Source organism: Rattus rattus, chromosome 2 (genome assembly GCF_011064425.1).
Source record: "Rattus rattus isolate New Zealand chromosome 2, Rrattus_CSIRO_v1, whole genome shotgun sequence".
Classification (NCBI taxonomy): Eukaryota; Metazoa; Chordata; class Mammalia; order Rodentia; family Muridae; genus Rattus; species Rattus rattus.
Genome location: NC_046155.1, coordinates 88,714,104 through 88,733,574, shown reverse-complemented (window position 1 = coordinate 88,733,574; position 19,471 = coordinate 88,714,104). Strand labels below are relative to the sequence as shown.

General features: G+C 46.9%; 2 protein-coding genes across 6 annotated transcripts in view; one reads left to right on the top strand and one right to left on the bottom strand.

The window, feature by feature from the left end:
* Positions 1-19,471, top strand: part of Tead1 (TEA domain transcription factor 1) — a 208,838-nt gene that overhangs the window by 91,250 nt on the left and 98,117 nt on the right. The window lies entirely within an intron of this gene.
* Positions 5,474-5,906, bottom strand: LOC116891645 (NADH dehydrogenase [ubiquinone] 1 alpha subcomplex subunit 2-like). Its single transcript, XM_032892878.1, has one exon. It carries the CDS (start codon positions 5,895-5,897, stop codon positions 5,598-5,600), a length of 300 nt encoding a protein of 99 aa, XP_032748769.1. The 5' UTR covers positions 5,898-5,906; the 3' UTR covers positions 5,474-5,597.

Genomic DNA, 19,471 nt, shown 5'->3' with positions numbered 1-19,471 from the left:
CTCTTTTATTTAGCCCAGTGGCAGTTTGTGGAGTGTCAGGAACAACATATGGCGAGGCTGTCCCAAGCACTGTGGAGACTACAGTGAGTAAAACCAGGTGTGAGCTCCTGGGTTCGTAGAGATTACAGTGGAGTGCGGTGGAGTGTTTGAGGGAGTGGTGGGTAAATATTAATATGTTAGCCCCATATCCAGTTAAGAAACAGCCAGAACAGATTGACCACTCCTCCATGTCCTCTCTCCCCTTCTCTTGCTTGTCTGGAAAACAGGCCCTCCTACTTTAATGTACATGTGTATATAGGTGTATATACGTATTTATAAAGTATGTATATAAATTCCGAACAGAAATCACGGTATTTTGTCTGCCCCAGTGCCTTCATAGAGGCCACACTGAGCCTGTCCTACCACTCTCTCCTTTACACTCTGAAACAGCCTCTCATTGAACCTAGAACAAGGCTCAATAATCCCCCTGTCTCCACCTTACACAGTGTTAGAAGCGTGGCAGATCCCATGCTTTCGTGGGAAGCCCTCTTACCCACTGAGTCATCTCTGCAGCCCTGAAGTTCTTTTTGGTAGACTAATCGGCTAAAGTTGAAATTGCTAGAGAGCCAATGGGCCTGGCAACTTCTTTCTTTTCCAGTCTGAAAAGGCAGATAAGGAACTCTGCTTTACCTGCAGGGGCAGCCTGCTTGGAGATTCAGAGAAGCCAGGAGCCATCTTTACAGGTGTGAGCCCAGCCCAGGGCTGAGGTGAGAGGGTAGAGAGCTCGAGGCCAGTTGGGCGACATATCCAGACCCGACTTCAAATGCAGTGTGAACAGGGTCAGTATGGTGCATCAGCAGGTAAAGAGCTTGCTGCCAAGCCTGGTGACCCGAGTTCAAGCCCTGGAACCTACACAGTAGAAGGAGAGAGTGGACTCCTGTACAGGGTCCTTTGACCTCCATACCTGCCTTGTGGCTCACATGCCAGTGCGCACAAAGACAAATAGACATGAGGGAAAGACGTTTAAATGTCACACAAATAGTGATTATATTTAAAAGTAAAGATATTCGTTTGATTTCATAAAATATGTTCTTTGGGGGGGGGTACCGAGTCTATACAGGTTTGGCTTTTAAGTAGTGAAAATTATTCTAAATGTCAGCCAGTTTTGATGGGAATTTGACAGTACAGGCAAATATTTTCCAGAAACTGTTGACAAGCCTGCTGACTACTGGCAGCCTGGCAGAGCAGCTTTGCTGAGGGCTCACTGAGCGCTTTCAGAGGACCCACGAAGTGCATCTGAGAAGGCGCACCCTTGAACCCATCAACCTCCCACGGTTTCAGATGTGAAAACAGACCAGGTCCCCCCAGCTCAGGAGCTGCTATGAAGGCCCAGTTGGCATCTCACGTGAGAACTGAGCTGACCCGGCAGCCAGTGTTTGGGCTGACTACTTGGAGTGAAGTTAAAATCCAGGTGTGTGCGCATAATTAACAAGAAGGGCAGTTGTTTATAATAGCTTTCTTACTGTATGGTAACAGCTTATTTTTGGTAAGGGAGCGGGTCAGATATTTAAACTCAATTTAAAAGTGTTCAAGTGTATTTGAGGCTACTCACTGTGGTGAGGGAGGGAGTACTTACTTTAGAGGAGAAAGATCTAGCATTATTACCCATCACTCTTGACCAATTTCTTTAAGTCATAGAGCCCTTTTTGTAGAATGGAAGTAATGGAACTGGCAGGATGGCCCAGTGGTTTGGTAAAGGTTCTCTTCGCCGAGCCTGGCGGCCTCAGTTCTATCCCAGGACCTCAGATGGTGGAAGGAGAATTGTCTCCTGCAAACCGCCTTAGACCTCCACACATACATTGTGGTAAACCACCTCCCTCCATAAATAAATAAATTAAAAATTGTGACTAATAAAGCCAACATGGAAGCTTTCTGAGGTGAGGTGGCTTGTATTGGCCCGTTCCACAGTACCCAGCTTTTCACGTAAGTTGGTGGTCTGTCTCGGCCAACATCATCCTTATCAGAATTGCTTTTGTTATTAAAGGTTTGCTGTTTTGTTTAATATTTTTTAAATTAAAATATTACCCTTCCAATCCATTTGCTCACCCTACCTTTTCTTCTAATTGTTACACATACAAATGTGTATATGCATCCCTATATGGAACCTGCTAAGCCATTTTTATTACTTTAAAATTGTGTGTGTGTATGTGTGTGTGTGTGTGTGTGTGTCTGTCTGTCTGTCTGTCTGTCTGTCTGTGTACATGTGCACAGGAGTTACAGGGAGTTGAGTGTCCCATTGTGGGTGCTGGAGCTGAACCTTGATTCTCAAGAACAGTCACTTGCCTTTAACCAAGCCACCTCTCTAGCCCCATTATGTGTTGACTGAGACCTGCTGATGATATCCGCGGACATGCCAGTTCAAATTCCAATGCCTTGAGGGGGAGCAAGCAGGTGACGTAGAGTTATAGGCCCTGAGTAGGTGGGAGCCCTAAGTTCCAGGGAACGTGCCTTTCCGGCTGCTATCTCTCCAGATGGTTACCCAGCTAGCTTGATAATTAGCATCAACAAATGTAAGCTGAGAGTGGAGCACGCAGCGTGTAGAGGTCTGTGTCTGGCTGGGGGTGCAGCTGGGCTCAGCTGGGCTGCTGTAGGCATCACCCTGAGTTGGGCCTATGCTGGGCTCAGCTGGTACACAGACAACACTTCACATTCTGGGTCTGCCCGCTGGGCTCAGGGAGCAGAAGGGCCCCAGTAGGGGGCTGTGGCCTCCAGCCGCTTTGATGCCGGTGTTAGGCCTGAGCTGCATGAATCCCTGCACTGCTATTTAAATTTGTCACTGGCTGGTGACAGATTCCCACCTCAGCAGTGTGTGTGTGTGTGTGTGTGTGTGTGTGTGTGTGTGTGTGTGTGTGTGTGCGCGCGCGCGCGCCACAGGTTTCAGCTCATTACCTCCGCAGGGCTCTGGTCTGGGGGATAACCGTGATTGCAGACCTTACTCTCCAGGGGCAGTCCTAAGCCGGAGATGCCCGGAAGCCTCTTCGAGGACCTGTTACCTGCCGCAGGGGACCCTTCTTCCCAGCATGTCCAGAGATGGTCTCGTTCGGTTTTACTTTGATACTTACTTGTGCATAACATGTTCATGTTGCTGAAGTCGTCGTACGGAAGCTGCGCACAAGTATTTATCTCTGTGCTCCTTGGGGTAACCATTTGCCCACTAAAAGACTGGTTGGTTAAATTTGGACAAGGAGGACAAAAGTGTCCTCACCGCTGTGTGAGGCTGAGGAGAGAAGGAGGGTGCAACTAACTTGTTTTTTCTTTTAAGCTGGGGCAGAAGGGACTCCAGTGAAGGGACATTTGTCTCCATTTACTCTCTCTGATATGACATAGGCTCAAAGAGAAGCTCTTGTGTGTGTCTCTTCACCACCCCAAACTTTCACCAATGTCGCTCGTGGATCTAAGCCGGCATTCTCTCTTAAGAAGGGCATAAAAGCTGCCAAAAGGCACGCAGGAACACCAACTCCACTGTCTGCTGCAGATACCTTCCAGTCCTTAGGACGACTGTGCTCAGCAAGCCTGATAGTGGGGAAGACCGGGGAGTTGGGCTTCCTCTCACATAAGTGGGGAGAATTCGAGAGGTGAGCTTTCTTGGACAGCAACCAGGAAGTTCTTAGATGTTCAGCATAGAGTTGTTCTGCTTGAGTCAATCTATCCAAGAGAAGCAAACACATTTATATGCAGAGAAGCAAACACATTTATATGCACACTCACACTTGGAGGAGCACTGCTCTCACAGGTGGCCTCCTAGGGACTGGGTATGAGGACACTGCCGAGATGTTCCCGGGATGGTTTTGTGTGGTGGGACTTGAACCTAGCAAATGTCAGATATTCCTTTACAACCTTTGTGTGGCAAGAAAGAAGATTGGTTGTCTGGTCTTGGGAATGCATGCCTTTACGCCTGGGGCTCAGGAAGCAGAGAAAGGCGGATCTCTGCGGTGGAAACATTTATCAATGAAAGATGTCTGTCTAAGGTCTCCCGGGCCTTAGTCACCTACATTCCTCTGAGCCGCGTGGGTGGACCTCTGCTGGCTATGTGGGTTGCAGGCTTTGGAAGAGAGATTCCTGGCTAATGGAAAATTCTGTCAATACTGAGACGAGATAAGAATTTGTCAGTTTCTGAGGTGGGTGGGATCTTCTTTTAGAAGTTACAGTGATTGAACTTCTCGAGCACTGGAACAACAGGCTTTTCCTGGTTCCAACCAGTTCTAGGTGACAGGTGGTTGGGTGAAGGGTAGGAGTTACGTTAAGTATCAGCCTCAGGGCCTTTTGACCAGGATAGTCTGGATCAAACAATCTCCCACATTTGGGATATGAGTTCTCTAATACTCATATTCATATAGTACTCATACTTATGTAATGGCTACTAGGATAAAGTAGATGGCCCCAGGAAACCACAGAGCTCTAGGAACCTATGAGACCTAGAAATGCTCACCGGAGAACAGTTGGAGTTGTGGATTCTTTCCTGAAACTCAGGCAGGGGTCTGGGAGGTGAGGCTGCAGGCTTGACCTTGGGTGTGTCGGGGACACTCCCTAAAGTGCCTGGGGATACTTGATAGCCTTCCTGATTAGAGCCCTTGGTGGGTGACCTAGAGTGACCTAAGATGAAAGTAGGTATTTTTAAGATTGATTTCCATCACAGTCTGGTAGGTAACAGTGCCCATCCTCTCTGGGGCATTTCTTCTGGCCTGGAACTTTCACTGGGTTGGGGACGAGTTCTAAGGACTCTTGAGGGCAACAAGGAAAGGAAAGCTGTAAGCCCTGTGCAGTGTGCAGTACTGTGAAGAAGGTTTGGGGCCAGTCTGGAGACTCGCTGCTGTTTTGTCTTAACGGAGAGTGTGCCTGGGTGATGCTCACACATGCTTAAAACATGGCTGTTGGGGACCCCTCCAAATGCTATACTCTGAGGAGTCCTGGGGTTAGAGTCCTGGGGTTAGGCTGGGATGTGCCCTGAGAAGCTTTTGTCTGCAGAGCTTGTGTACCCATTTCCTAGTGGGAACCTTTAACACAGGGCAGGCCTGGGGAACAGCTGCTGCTGCTGTGAGGATTAAATGAGACACAGGAAGGTTGGTATGCTGGACTGTGGTAAAATGCTCCCTCAGGGTTAGTGACCGTATTATCTTCCATGCAAATGATTCTTAGTGAAAATTGTAAGTCAGAGTTTCTAGTCTTAAAGTATACTTGTTTTCCATTTTACTTGTAGCATTAGAAGAAATTGAAAAACATTAAAATAAATTCAGTTCCTATTCTGGAAATTAGTCAAGTTAATATTTATTTGTTTAGACATTGACCAAATAGGAGGCAGTGCAAGGAGCTGCCAGGAATATTGACCGCAGCCTAATTAATAATAGTTTGGTATATATCCTATCTCGCCCCTCCCAGTGCCCCCAGCCCGCAACTTTTTATATAATTGACATTTAAATTAGCTTATTTTTTTAAATTTTTTTTGAAGCAACACTGTACAGCGTAAGCTTTATAAGGACCAAAAGAACACATTTCCCCACATTGTCTTCAGTCCGGGAGGTTCTGGTGGGCTTGCTCAGTCCTCAGTGGAGACACTTCCTTCAAGCTTTGCTGCTTAGCACATTCTCCATGGCTCTGGTCACCTCAGCAGCACTCAGATTGTTCAGAGACACGTTCTTCTCTTGGCCAAAAGCATAGTGGGCCCAGAGCTTGGATTGCACCTCCGAACATTCGCGGATTAGAATGGGCAGGTTGGGGTGCACCTTCTTCAGCTCCACGTACCATTGCTGGATGAAATCCCTCCCACCCTGGCTGCCTGGGGAACGCTGGCATAAGTGAATGTGAATCTCATGCAATGCTGGCTTTGCACCGACTACTCGGCTTGCAGCAGCTGCCGCCATCTTTGCTAGCAAAGGAGCACCTAATCTAAATTATAGCTTCTTAAAAATACTTTTTTCAGGACAGATTTCTGTGTGTGGCCCTGGCTGTCCTTAAACTTGCTCTGTAGTCTAGGCTGATCTGGAACTCAGAACCACCGGCCTCTGCCTCCCCAGTGCTGAAAGTAAAAGAGTGTACCACTACTCCCAGCTCAAGATTGTAACTTACATAACCACACATCATTGAAAAAAAATCTCTGAGATTACTCAAAAAATGGTTTTGTGTATCAAGAAATATAAACAGGAAGTGTGTTACATATTCAAATATGCTTTATTTTAATCATTTTTTTCTTCCATAAATAGCTATTATAAATGTTATAGAATGATGAAGTTGGTAATTTCCTTAGCACTAATTCTTTTTTTTTAAGATTTATTTATTTTATGTGTATGAGTACACAGTTGCTGTCTTCCAACACACCAGAATAGGGCATCTGATCTTATTACAGACGGTTGTGAGAGCACACACACACCACACACACACCACACACACACACACACACACACACACACACACACACACACACACACACACACACACACACACACACACACACACACCCCATACACGCTTGGTGGTTGCTGATCGGGAAGTGATGCATGCCTGTCCTCTGGCTTCCACCAGCCCTTACTGGACCACTCAGTCTTATTTTGGTTTCTTTCCTCCAGACTTGGAGAGTGTGTCTCGTCTAGCATGTTTCTTTAACTTTGTTGTAACCTGATGTACTTTGATTGACATACTACCCAGGTGTTAGCCCAGCTCCTTGAAGTCAGGTTCAAGTGGGGTTAAGCTGTCTTCTTTAAAGGCTAGAATTCGATTGCCATTTTCCTCATCAGATTTGGTCCATACTTAGTAGGATCTCAGATTTCAGGTCAGAGACATGCATGAAGGGAATTGGAGCCAGTGAGCTTGTTTATTGAAACAAGCACATGGAAAGGCCTTCTGGTATGTAGAGCGCAGGGTGCTGTGTGTGATCACTGCAGGCAAACATCTTGCATTTGCAGTTGAGCTTAGCTCAAAAGCAGCCCTGGTTCCCAATTTTCCTTCAGATGCTTGAGACCCTGGATCCCAGGTCTCCATAAAAGGAGCCTGAGTTTCTGTAGTGGTAGTGATTGATGTCTCCCAGCAATCCCATCACTCTTAGGGGAGGGGTAGGGATATGAGCTCACCAACTGACTTATCTTTCCTCTCCCTTCCTTTTTCACCTTAAATAAGCAATGAACAAAAGCACAGATTGGTGATTGGCTCGATGGCACGGTGCTCAAAGTAGAAAGATGGGCTTGGCCGATCAGAGCAGTGGCACAGTTGTGTTTTAACCGGGTGCTGCTAATGGTTCACTAAAACCTGAGAGAGTAGCTTTAGGAGAAGTGCTTATTCACTGTTTGCATGTAATTTACCCGTGGGTCTCACTTGTCATATGAGAAACAAGTGTGAACTGGTTTTGCAGTTTCTTAATATAGATCAACTTATTTAAGTTTAAAATTATTAAATGAGTGACATCTTAAAACACCCCTGAGAAGTATATGTACCTGTCCTCCTTTCACAGATGCCAGTCAGTGCAGTTAAAAGTCATTTTAAGGCTAGAGACCTGGCTCAGCAGCTTAAGAGCACCTTCTGCTCTTGCAGACAGGACCTGAGATTGGCTCTCTGCACCCAAGTTTGGCAGCTCACTACTGCTCATAACTGCAGCCCGGGTGGATCTGGTGCCCTCTTCTGGCTTCTGTCCATACTACATTCACATGCACAAACCCACATATAGACATACATAAAAGAGAAACCTGTTTGAAAAGGCACTTTTTAAAAATCCATGGTCCCCAATATTTATGCAGATGACAATTAATTCATTATTACCAATTTAATATCCAATGCTATGCCTTTCAGTCTCACAAATCTTTGTATTTTTTTCATCTTTCATTTTGTGTAGCCTTATCCCAGGCTGGCCAGGAACTCTCTGCTTCCTGCCTCCCAGTGCCAGGGCTGTAGTATGCTCCCCCAGACTTAACTTCAGGTTTTCTCTCCCTCGTCGGATTTTGTGTGTGCCTGTCTGTGTATCTGTGTATTAAATTAAAAAAAACCAACCACTCAAGGCATGTATCACTTTAATTTATGGTTACTGTTTCAGATACTATATCCCTTAGTCGAACAGCACGAACATTTGCAATTTGAACCATAGGAACTCCCAGCCTTGCTCCGACAGCTGTGTGTGACCCGAGTCTCTGTCTTGAGGAGGTTGGTTCCTTCCACCTGGAATCCCATGTGTACATATGCAAAACAGCAGAAGTAGGCAGCTGAGAATTTTTTTTTTTTAAAAAAGATCTAGTTTGGTTAAAAAAAAATTTTTTAGAATTTCTAGAGTTTTCTTGGGCTGTGTGGCCTGAGAAGCCTCAGGAGAGTTACCCATAGTGTCACCGGGAAATTCTCCTGGTAGAGAGCTGGTTTTCAGAGGAGCTCTGGGAAGTTGGTGAACCATGGTTCCACTGTGATTGGAGTGTAGGGGATCATTTTTCTCCCTCCAGAGCCAGGCAGGCTCTACCCAGAAAGGCCTGCAGCCATTCGTGTCGGGAGTGAGGAGTCAGAGCCTGACTTCTCAGCTAAGGTTACTCTCTTTGTGTTTGTGACCTCAGACTTCAGCTGTTTCAGCGTAGAGACTTTACATGTCGTAGTGGTGGCATCTCCACGGGCATTCTGGACAGAGGGTAGGTGAGCAAGCTTCTGAAGGAGGGGCGGGGGCGGCAGTTTTTATACCAGCAGAGGTGGCTGATGGGAGACACGCTTCTTGTTCCTGTGTGCTTGAGCTTGGCCCATGGAGTTGACTCAGTGGTGGGAGACAACCAGGCCAAGGAATTAGGTGTCAGAGGGAGTGGAGAATAATATTACCTAATATCACACCCGATGTCCGGCCTTCCCACCTTTCCCCTATACTGGCCCCTCTTGGTTTTGCAGGCTGGGATACAAGTGGTGGATGTGCATGGTGGTACCAAAAGGAATAGTGCCCGACATCCCTGTCTTCTTCCTCTAGGAAAACCACCCTTCAGCACATGTACTCTTAGAAGGCCAATCTCCCTGGTTTGTTTTTGAGACAAAGTCTTATGTCGCTCAGGCCAGTAGGCAGCTGAGGCTGGCTTTGAACTCTTAACCCTCCTGCTTCAGCCTCCCATGTACCTAGATACTAGCATGAGCAACCATGCCTGACTTCTCACAGTTACTTATTCACTGTGGGAGAGTACCTGCCACAGCCCTTGGGCGGAGGGTGGAGGATGACTTGTGGAAATCAGTTCTCTCTTTCCATCATGTGGGCTCTGGGGGATTGATAGCGGCTGCCAAGCTTGGTAAGAGCCTTTACCCACTGAGCTATCTTACCAGCTCCTTTTCATAGATTTTTAAGGGTCCTACGTCAGTGATACTGGCTTACGAACCTCTTGAACCTCTTGTGAGTTGGAATCAGGTTTTTGTGTTCTCTGCATTAGCATACTATGTCTGCCACAACTTTCATGGCTGGTAAGTTCTGTTGAATGTGTGGATGGATGGATGGATGGATAGATAGATGGATGGGGACAGTCTGGAAGGAGTAGAGGAAACATATTGAAATGAGATGAGGTGAGATGCCCCTGGGCACTGGCTGATGAAATTTAACCCAGGCAGGGAGGGGCCTAGGCTGCAAGCCTTATTTAAAAACTGCCTGCTGCAGAACAGTTTAACTCCTTGTTTTCATAAGAACAGAGCCAGTTTATACCAGCAACTGAGCCCGAGTGTGACAGGTCCAGTGCCCACCATTCACTCTGGACATTGGACACAGTCATTTGTATTGTGGGCAGAGAGTCAGAAGTCCCTATTGAAAATACCTATTTCCTTTACTGGGGAATTAAAGTCTCCAGCAGCTTTATGCCATTGTAAAGGGAAGCAGTTAATAAATGGAGACTGCGGTAAGCAGCTGTGGTCTCTTGACTGCTCGCTGTAGACGAGGGGCTGGAGCAAGCGGGCAGCCAGCTCAGTGACTCTCTGAAACTGGTATCTTTGCAAACGTGAAAGCCAGAGCTCAAAGGGGCCAGTATTGCAAAAGACCATACCACAAGGACCTGGGTGTGATCCAGCATGTCTGCTTTGACAGCTCGTGCCCTTTGCTGGATGTCAGCCATGCCAGAACACCATCAGCCTTTTCTGAGGTTGTTTATGAACACCCAGAATCCAGCTGAGAATTCTCTTATTGTGTCTCTGAGAATCATGGCCTGCTTAATCCCGACTCTGCCTCTGCTAATGAAGGTAGATGCTCCAGGTCGCATCGATCTGAGGTTCTTCTTAAGAATAAAGAGGAGTGTTTGATGTGTTCTCTGAGGCGAAGCTTACTGGGCATTTATGCAATGCAGATATGTTTCATGTAACCTGGCATAAACAAGTACTTGGGTCTCAGTGGAGGTATCAGAGTTCTTCGAGTCTTTCCAAGGCCCGGCGGTCACTAGCTGTCATGTGCTAATGCTGCTTCAGTGTTGATGTTGGTAAAGGGCTGTGGCCCTGGGGCCAGCCCTTCAGCGTATAGCATCGCTGCGTTGGGATAAGCCCAGTAACTTTGGGGTGGTGACGGAGGAGGAAAGGGCGGGTGACAGATACACACGTTTCAGTTGCGCTCTTGTGCGCGCTTATTGAGTGTGCATGGTGTTGGGCTAAGGCGTACAGTGTGGCTAAGGCGTACGGTGTGGTTGTGGTTTATTGTTGGGTCTTGAGCTATATCCAGACATAAGTCTTCCACGGGGAACTTGAATCCCAGAAGAGGAGAGATTTGTCTTTGTTTTGAAATGACTTTTTTTTTTTTTTTGGGTCTATAATAAAGCACGAACAGTTAAACTGAACGTTTATAAATTGGGGTGGAGGCACACTGAGATGATGCCTCAGTGGTAAAAGTGCTCGCTACACACCCAAATCTGGATTCCCATGCACAAGATAGGACTGGTTGCGTGGGTCTGAGCCCCAGTCTGGGGTGTAGAGACAGATGGATTCTATAGGGTCTCTCGCCAGACAGCTAGGCCACATTAGTGTGGTCCATATTCAATAAAAGACCCTGTCTCGAAATATAAGACAAGAGCACCTAGTCATGCATGCTCATCAGAAACACATGCCTACATACAAGTTACTCATTCTCCTGCATTATCGCTTGGGTGTAGCTCCATGATAGAATGCACGCTTAGGATGTATGTGCAAAGCTCTGGGTTCAACCCCAGGACCCAAAACAAAAAAAGTTCCTCTGCCCAGCCCTTCATTCAACCACCTCCCCATTGTCTTCAGGCAGTAATGGAGATAACTGTTTAGGAAAGGACCAGGCTTTTGTTGATTTCTCTGAAGTCTGCCATTTCGTGCTTCCCTGACAGGTTCTGGTGGCCAGGTGCTGTTAATCCAGGTCAAGATGAAGAAAATGTACTTTTGTCAATTCCCCAGGCATCTAGCAGACCAGCCGGGTCTCAGGTATTCCAGATATGAGCGACGTGCTGTTGCGCAAGCTCGAGGCATTGCTAGCTCGGAGATACAGAGGCCTGCCTGCCCTGAGCCCTTTGTTCTCCTGCTTGAAAGCAGTTAATTAGCAACTGTCTCCATAGCAACTACCTCATAGTCCAAAAACATTGTCTAGTTTTTCAGTTTAGCTTATCACACTGTTTACCTGAAGGGCTTTTCAGTGCTCGAGTCTCATTTGAGTTGGCACCGTGCCTGTTGGGGAAGTGAATTGTCAAGAAAGAAAAAACACCACAGTAGCCAGGAGCCAAGCAGCCTTCTGACCAGGGCCATCCTGGGTGCTGGATGTGTAGAAAACAAAAGTTGCGTAGGACTAATCTTTTTACTTATATTTTTCTGCTTGGCAGAAAACTGCTGTCCTTGCCCACCTGCCCCGGCGTCCGGGGGCTGCTTTCTCCCCCTTTCCTGAAAGGCTTTCTAATTTTGTTCACATTCCCTGTTTATGGTAAATTTCCCATTATCACTGATCCTGAAACGCAGGTGTTCTCAGCCACAGAACAGTTGAGGAAATTTCTTCCTCCTGTGGGCATTCTGAAGGATGGTGGGTTTAGAAATGTGTGTGCGAATTTAGAACCACTTTGTTTTTCCATCCTCTTTCCTGCCTCCGGTAGCTTAGGTGGGCCATGTTTAAGACCAGGCAACTTCAGGTGTCTTTGAGTGGAACAGGAAGAAGAATTACGGCTTTTCATAAGCCACAAAGATGATAATACTGTTCATGGCTTTTGTTGATTGAGTGCTGCGTGTGTGGCCCACCCGATAAGACGAGGTGGGAGGTGTGTAGGGAGGAAGGCTCCATCCCGGCGCCTGCTGCGTGTGGCTCACAGACTCTGAACAAGTCTTCGTGGAACTGGCTCTCCTAGCTGCTCCTGGTGACCCTGCAACTTGGCCCCCTACTCAGCGGTGCTCCACGGGGTTGCTGGGTTTAGTCTGTGTATATGATAGACTGTAGTGTGCTGCTGCACGCCTTTGCTAAGAAAGCAGGTAAGAGGGGCTGGAGAGATGGCTCAGAAGTTAAGGGTACTTGTTGCTCTTTCAGAGGATCCACGTTCAGTTCTCACAACTCCAGTTTCAGGGGGATCCAACTCCTCTTTCAGGTAAAACACTCATCACATAAGGTAAAGTAAATCTTAAAACATTATACAAGCTGGATGGAATTAGTGGCAGGGCTTAGGCTGGGTCTAGGGGAAGCCATGAAACCTTTCCGCAAGCTCTCCCAGAGCCCGTGATAGCAGAGAACGATGTGCCTGAGGCCTTGGCTGGAGGTCCTGGCAGGGGAGTAGCTCGGAACACCCTCGAGGGTAGGAAGGTGCTCCTTTGTCTGGGGAGGTGGTTCACTTCAGTGTGTAGCCTTTGGAGGGACAGATGCCAAGCAATGAGGATGGGAGGAGACACCCACCTAGCTAGTCAGATCAGGTGACTCACTCCTGGGCCTGTGTACCAAGGACGTGACCCGGGTACAGGTGTTTCATGCCTATCAACCCTCAAATCTAAGAATAGAATGTTTTTTGAGGCATCCCCCAGATTATGCTAAAATAAATTTTTCTTCAAAACAAAGACCATCCTATGATGTCCCCCTCCCTCGATCCTTTACATTCTTCTCTTTCCATCTTGCCGTAAAGCTCAGGATGGTGAGGAACTTGCTGTGTAGCCCAGGCTGGTATTGAACTGGCAAATTCCTGACACTGCCTCCTAACAGCAACAAGCATGATTCTTCAGTCCTTTAAAGGACCTGAAGAGGACGGTGCTTGTGCCTGAGCTTGTATTCCAGGGCTTTAAATTCAATTCTATGGCTCATTCATGAGTATTTAATGCCTTTAAATATGGCCGGCTTTTCCCTAGCGGAGTTCTCTCATACCCAGTATAGGCTCATTAAAGCCCAGCCGTTCCAGGCAAGCTGTCTTCTTTTCTTTGAGAAGCATATTAAACAGAAACTGAGGTTAATGTAGTAAACAAGACATCTGATATGATTTAATCATGCCTCCTTGTTAAAAATAGACACATTTTATGGGCTGAATGCAGAGACTGATCTGAATTGCAGCTGGTTAGGACTCAGGGGTGAGAGCAGGTGAGGAAGTGGTAGAGCCTTTGGGGGTGGGGATGGGGGTGACCATACCGTTTTCTTTAATACATGGGCCTTGCATGGTGTCTTGAGTTTGCTCCTCTGTACTTGACTCCTAATGCAGAAAGAAATCTGATAGTGCTGGAAGAGTGGGGTCATCCAAGGAAGGAGATGGTCTAAACGTCCAGGTATAATGCAAACATGACCACCAGACTCAGTAGCTTTGTCAACTCAGCGGCCCAGTGAGTGGTTCATACACATCACACCCACAGAAGTGAACCTCGTCTCAGGCTGCATAGCTTGAGGAGAGGATACCTTCTGTTGACTGACACATGGAGTTTGGTGTGCTTTGCTTCACGTCCTTGGTACATAGGCTTAGTTACTTCTGAATATGTTGGGCATACATGGAGGCAAAAGGAAGCTGCCCTCTCAGAGAGAGAGAGAGAGCAGGCAGAGATTATAGTTGTTTCTTCAGTAGAGGACAGCTCAAAGAACCAACTTCGCCCTATTTACTTGACTCTTGGTGTGTTATGTCATAATTATGCATCATGGGTATTTAATTCCTTTTTTACTGTAGAAGTAAAGATGATGAGATGCATCCTAGTGATTATAAAAGCATTATTAAAAGAAAACCCTACCTACCTCTGATGTAGACTCACTAAAGTTGGGGCTCCAGTTCTTTGCACAGCTTGGTGTCTTTTAATTTGCAATATGGTTGCTCTTCATATGTGCCCATCTTAGTGTGAGCGATAAACTGGTTGTGCCACTTTGCCATGCAGCATGGTTCAAAGACAGCACACGGAGGTTCTGCGATTGAGACTGTCAACAGAACCATGTGCCCTGTGATTAGATAAAGATTAGTCGGCACAGAAACCTGTGGAAGCATTGATTGGTACACCTTGTACCTTCTTGAGTATTGATCTAGTTAAATCAGGTTAGTTTTATAGCTCCTTTATTGCTATTCTAGGCTGATTAGGTGGTCTCAGGAAGTTTCTTTTATTTCTTACAATACAATTGTTGAGGGTATTTATTTATTTAATTTCATGGATTGATTGAAAGTTTGTGTAGAGTTCTTATTAGTCTAGTTCAGATGATAGTACTCCTTGGAATAGGACCAGACCTGCCCCCTAGTATTCAGGGCCCACCTCAGCGGGTCCCCTGGGCCACTTCTTGTTCTGTGCACACAGTGGTGAAGTATGGTAGAGTTTGGGGCCAGAAATCCTGGCATCTTGTCCTAGATCCCTGGCCTAAAACATGAAAGGGAGGATCTTCCTGATCCCCAAAGCCTCTGTACCACTGAAGGAGGAGTATGGCTAACTGAGCAGCCAGCCCTTCCGTTCAGGTCTTAGCATTGTTCTGAATGTATGTGAAAACACAACCAGCATTGGGTTGACTGTGGCAATTAAGATTCCAAAGTTGACGGCATGATTTCCGCTATTCATTTAGATTTGAAGACTGTAGATGTCTCTGAATATTAAGGCAAGTTATTGGAATGACTTATAGCCCGCAGTCCAACTAGCCCAACAATGGGCAGCTCTGAGTGGAAAGTCCAAGAGTCCAGTAGTTGCTCAGTCCCACGAGGCTGGATGTTTCGGTCTTCTGAACAAGCTGGAATCCCAGAGAAGTCTGGTTCAACAGATGCGCTGGCAACTGAGTGTAACTTGTTCTGTCCCACGCTGACTTTGAACTCAGAGATCTGCCTGCCTCTGTCTCCTGGGATTGTACTGCCTTGGCTGTGCCTAAGTTTTTCCTGGCCACTTTGGCTCAAGATCAAAAGCCTCAAGTTCTGGATCACAGGTGTGCTCCCCATTTCTGGATTGCGGTTCCTTCCAGCTGTAGTCTAGGAGTTGTACCTTACCCCACCTTACTCCAGCCTGAGTGTTCAGATGGCAGCTACCATCTGGTCGTTTGAATTCGCTGTTGTTCTCCAGTTTCTGGACCCACAGGCATGGGCTATACAATCCCCACAACTATGAAGTCACATGTAAAGATTGCAGGATGCACCAAGCAGTCAAATGAATTGGTAGTTGGCCTGAACAGGCAAAATCCTGAAGCTGCTTTTGGTGTGTGGGAGATTGACATACTCTTAAACTATAAACACTCTCTCTGTAGAAGCAAATCTCATTGCAGGTTTTTTTAAAAAAAAAATGTAGAAAATGTAGCAAAACAGCACAGTGAAAAGATGTTATGCTAATTTTCACCATAAAAGCTCCAAGTATGAAAGCACGCTCTCCTAGGGAAAGGTCCTGGGAGTGGTAATGCTGTGTGCATATTGAACTGAGGTGTTGTAGAGGCTATGCCGGCAGAGATGATTTTCCAGGAACCTTTTAGAGTGGAGATGTTGACTGTTGGCCTTTCCCTCCAGAAGAAGGATTGGGGCTGGTCATTGTCCCCTTAACTAAGACCCTAGCTATTTATATGTGATTCTGCTCTGATTGCATGTGGCCTCTTGGTCATGTACCTGTGTGTGTGTGTGTGTGTGTGTGTGTGTGTGTGTGTGTGTGTGTGTGTGTGTGTGTGTGTGTGTGTGTGTGTGTGTGTGTGTGTGTGTGTGTGTGTGTGTGCCTTGTGCATGCTGAGGAAGTGTAGTGTGGAAGATCAACTGATGGGCTTCATCTGTGCAGTTATGGGAACGTCATCATCCGTGCTGGAGTGACTTTGTGGTGCAGCCTCGTTTCCACGCTGCATTGACTTGAGGTTCCTTTTTAAAGCTCAGTTTCTTAGCTTTCTGCAGGGGCTGCTCACTCTCTGGATGTTCTGTGCATATGACCTTTGGACATAGATGTCTCAGCCAGTGTCTCTGAAGGGACTTCTTGTCATAATGCCTGGCCCTGAAATGAGTTCTTGGGGCTGCTGTCCACTCCTCTTCTAGTGGCAGCTACACTTTTTTCTTTAGCTCAGGAAGCTTATTTTGCCAGCGGAGCATAGGCACTTGTGCAGAGGTGACTGAAGGTACCTGGTGTCCCCCAGTTTTGCAGGACAGGTGCCTCTACAGCCCCCATTTTCCTCTGCTTACTCAAAACCAGCCTCTCCTATGTATAGCGGATGATCTGAGTAGCTCTGGCCTCATTTGAACTCCAGAGGTGGGTTCCAGTGTACACAGGTCAGACAGCCATGCCCTTGATGACTGTTGAGGGATGATGTGACAAGAAGAGGATTTGCCTTGCTATGGCTTCTGGCAGAGAAGAGGTCTCCCTGATTGGAGTGTGAGGAAGTCAGCCTGCCTCCTGTGATGGCTGAATCTAAGGATACGAAGCCTGTGAGTCTGCAATATGGAAGGTGTGCATGCTCGGTCACTGCTGAAATGAGTCTGGAGGGAGCAAGATTTCTCATGGTACCACAGAAGCTGCTAGAATGTGAGACTTGTTAGTTAAATGAGTCATTCAACCTTCCTCCCACCCCCTCTGCTTGAAAGCCAGATTCATCACAGGTTTTTGGAAGCATGTGGTCACGTGATACAAAGACTCTTTCCACTGGGAACCAGTGGCTTTGCAACAACAGCCTGTACAAATTCTGTGCTGGGACCACATAACTGAGGATGACCCTGACCTCCTGACTATGTCTGGAGCCAGGGTCTTCCTTTGAATTAATTCTACCCTATGTCAAAGGGGCCTTCCAAGCAAGAGTCAGCTAGACAGGATCCCCATGGAAAGGCTGACTGGGATTGGTATGGATCTGTGAGAGCTTATGCTCACTCTGGAATATCCCCAGATGAACCAGAGACCCCAGAAAGAGCCCAGCCTTACCTAGGTTTTACGTGTGCCTCTGTGTATCGGGGAGGGGAGCCCCAGTTCTATTATGTCTCAGACAGTTGTATTGTGGTTTTTGTGGCTTGTCAGGAAGCAGCAATAGGTACTCTCTGCTTGTTTTGCTGTGATTTTGGGTTTCCAGGAGGACATATACCTGTGACTGGCCCGGTAACTCACATAGCTTCACACCGGTGAGGGCCAAGCTGATGCGCATGGGTTGTGTGAAGAAGTCCCCTTCCTGTGTTTGCAAGGAGGGGAAGGACTCCTTTGCTACCACCTACTGAGTGAGTGCCAGGGGACTAGGAGAGCAAAGGGCAGGAATGCTGTGATAATTTGGAAGAGCAGCAGCATCTGATTCCTTCTGGATTGTGTCATTAGAACTCCAAAATGGTGACAGTTAAAATTGAGTTGCATGTAGCTGGTCAAACTCAGGAGGCAAAGGATCACTGAAGGTGTGAGTCTAGCCTGGTCTATGCAGGGAGTTCCAGGGCAGACAGTGGCTACAGAGCAAGGGTGTGTCTCAAAAATAAATCACATAGTCTGCTGATTGCCACAGAAGAAAACATCGACACAGCTTTTAGAATCCCACCAAGCTCATGTCATTGAAAATGACAGATTATAGGGGCAGTAGATGGATTGCTGAATACTAGCCCAGATTATTAAAAAAAAAAACAAACAAACAAACCAAAAACCAAAAAACTATACACTTCATGGTCATTAGTCTTCTTTCAAATATAGCAGCCAGGGCGGTTAGTTCATTAAATTTATTAAGAGAAAGTGTAATCTAGTTATTTGGTTAGTCTTAGGTTTTTCTTAAATCCTCAGAATTGTGAAGACACCGACCGACCATAATGCCACCTCTTGGGAGTTCCAGAACAACTAGGCTAAGTGGGATTTTTTAAACTCAAAAATTACTACCACCACCATCACCACCCACCACCACCACCACCACCACCACCACCACCACCATCACTACCACCACCACCACCACTAGAAACCCCAAGGGGAGATGTCATCGGGTCTGTGTCTGCACTGAATTGGGAAAGTGGAGCTAGTTTTCATCTGGGTTCTGGAGTGCTGATCTGGAAGTCCCCTCCATGTAGGTTTCAGGGCAGGCTGTCATCTCTATGCACTGAGCAGAACCATGCCTTTTGTGAAGGTTCCAGGCCAGGCTGGGCAAAGGCCTCGTGGAGAGACAGAGTTCAGAGCCTGTGTTGAGGAACCAGGGTTCTGCTGGTGACCACTGAAGCACCTGGTCCATGCAGAGAAGCTGGCATTTAGCTACTCCTGGGAAATGTTGGTGGGCCAGGGTACCTAGGGTGGTTTAGATCTGGAGGGAGTAGACTGGACCCAGTGAGGATGTTTGTTGTGCCTGCAGAGCAGAGGCTGGGGGCTGCCCTGGAGTTCTAAAGCACACTGCTGGTTATTGGCAGGCCGGTGAGAGGTGGTGGTGGGAGCTCTGCAAGGCAAGTTTGTTTGTTGTTGTTTGTTTTGTTTGCTTTTTTCCTTATGCAACTGTGGAAATTACAGCTTTCATTCATCCATGAGGATGTCGCAGTTGAGGGAGGCTCAAGTGAGTCCTGTGGTAAGATTGGAGGGAAGTGTGATGCTGGAGGAAGTACTGTGGGGTATACGCTGTGTCTTCTTCTCTACTGCACCCCATGTTTGGAGCTGGGAGAATAGCTGTGTGTGTGTGTGTGTGTGTGTGTGTGTGTGTGCGCGCGCGCGCGCGCTCACACACCTGCCTATTTGTCTGTTCCTCTGTCCTTTTGTCCATCCCCGTCCATTCATGCTAATCTGTCTGTGTCTGTATGTTTCATTTTTTTCTTACCCCAAAGGTGCTTTTAAATAGGTATTGTACTGTTGAAGCCACGGACTTTGATTTATTTATTTTTTTTACCATTCTGGCTTAGAACAACCAAAAAAACAAAAAACAAAAAAACAAAAGCCAAACTATAAGCTACGTGGATTTGTGTGATCCCCTTCACTTCTCCGAGAACCTCAGCATGCAGGCTTCATGAACCTTACAGAGCCCTTTGAGACTTAGGGAGGTGAAGTCTGCCATGCCTGTGGCTAGGAAGGGATGCTTGATTGCATAGTCGTTGTCTCTCTCCCCCCTTCCTGACTCTGTCCAGGTTGCGCGGTGCTTGGTGAATGCACCCTGAGTTCAGAGTTCAGTTTTGAATTCTCCAGATTCTATTCAAACTAGGCTGGGCTGGGTTTTGAGTTACTT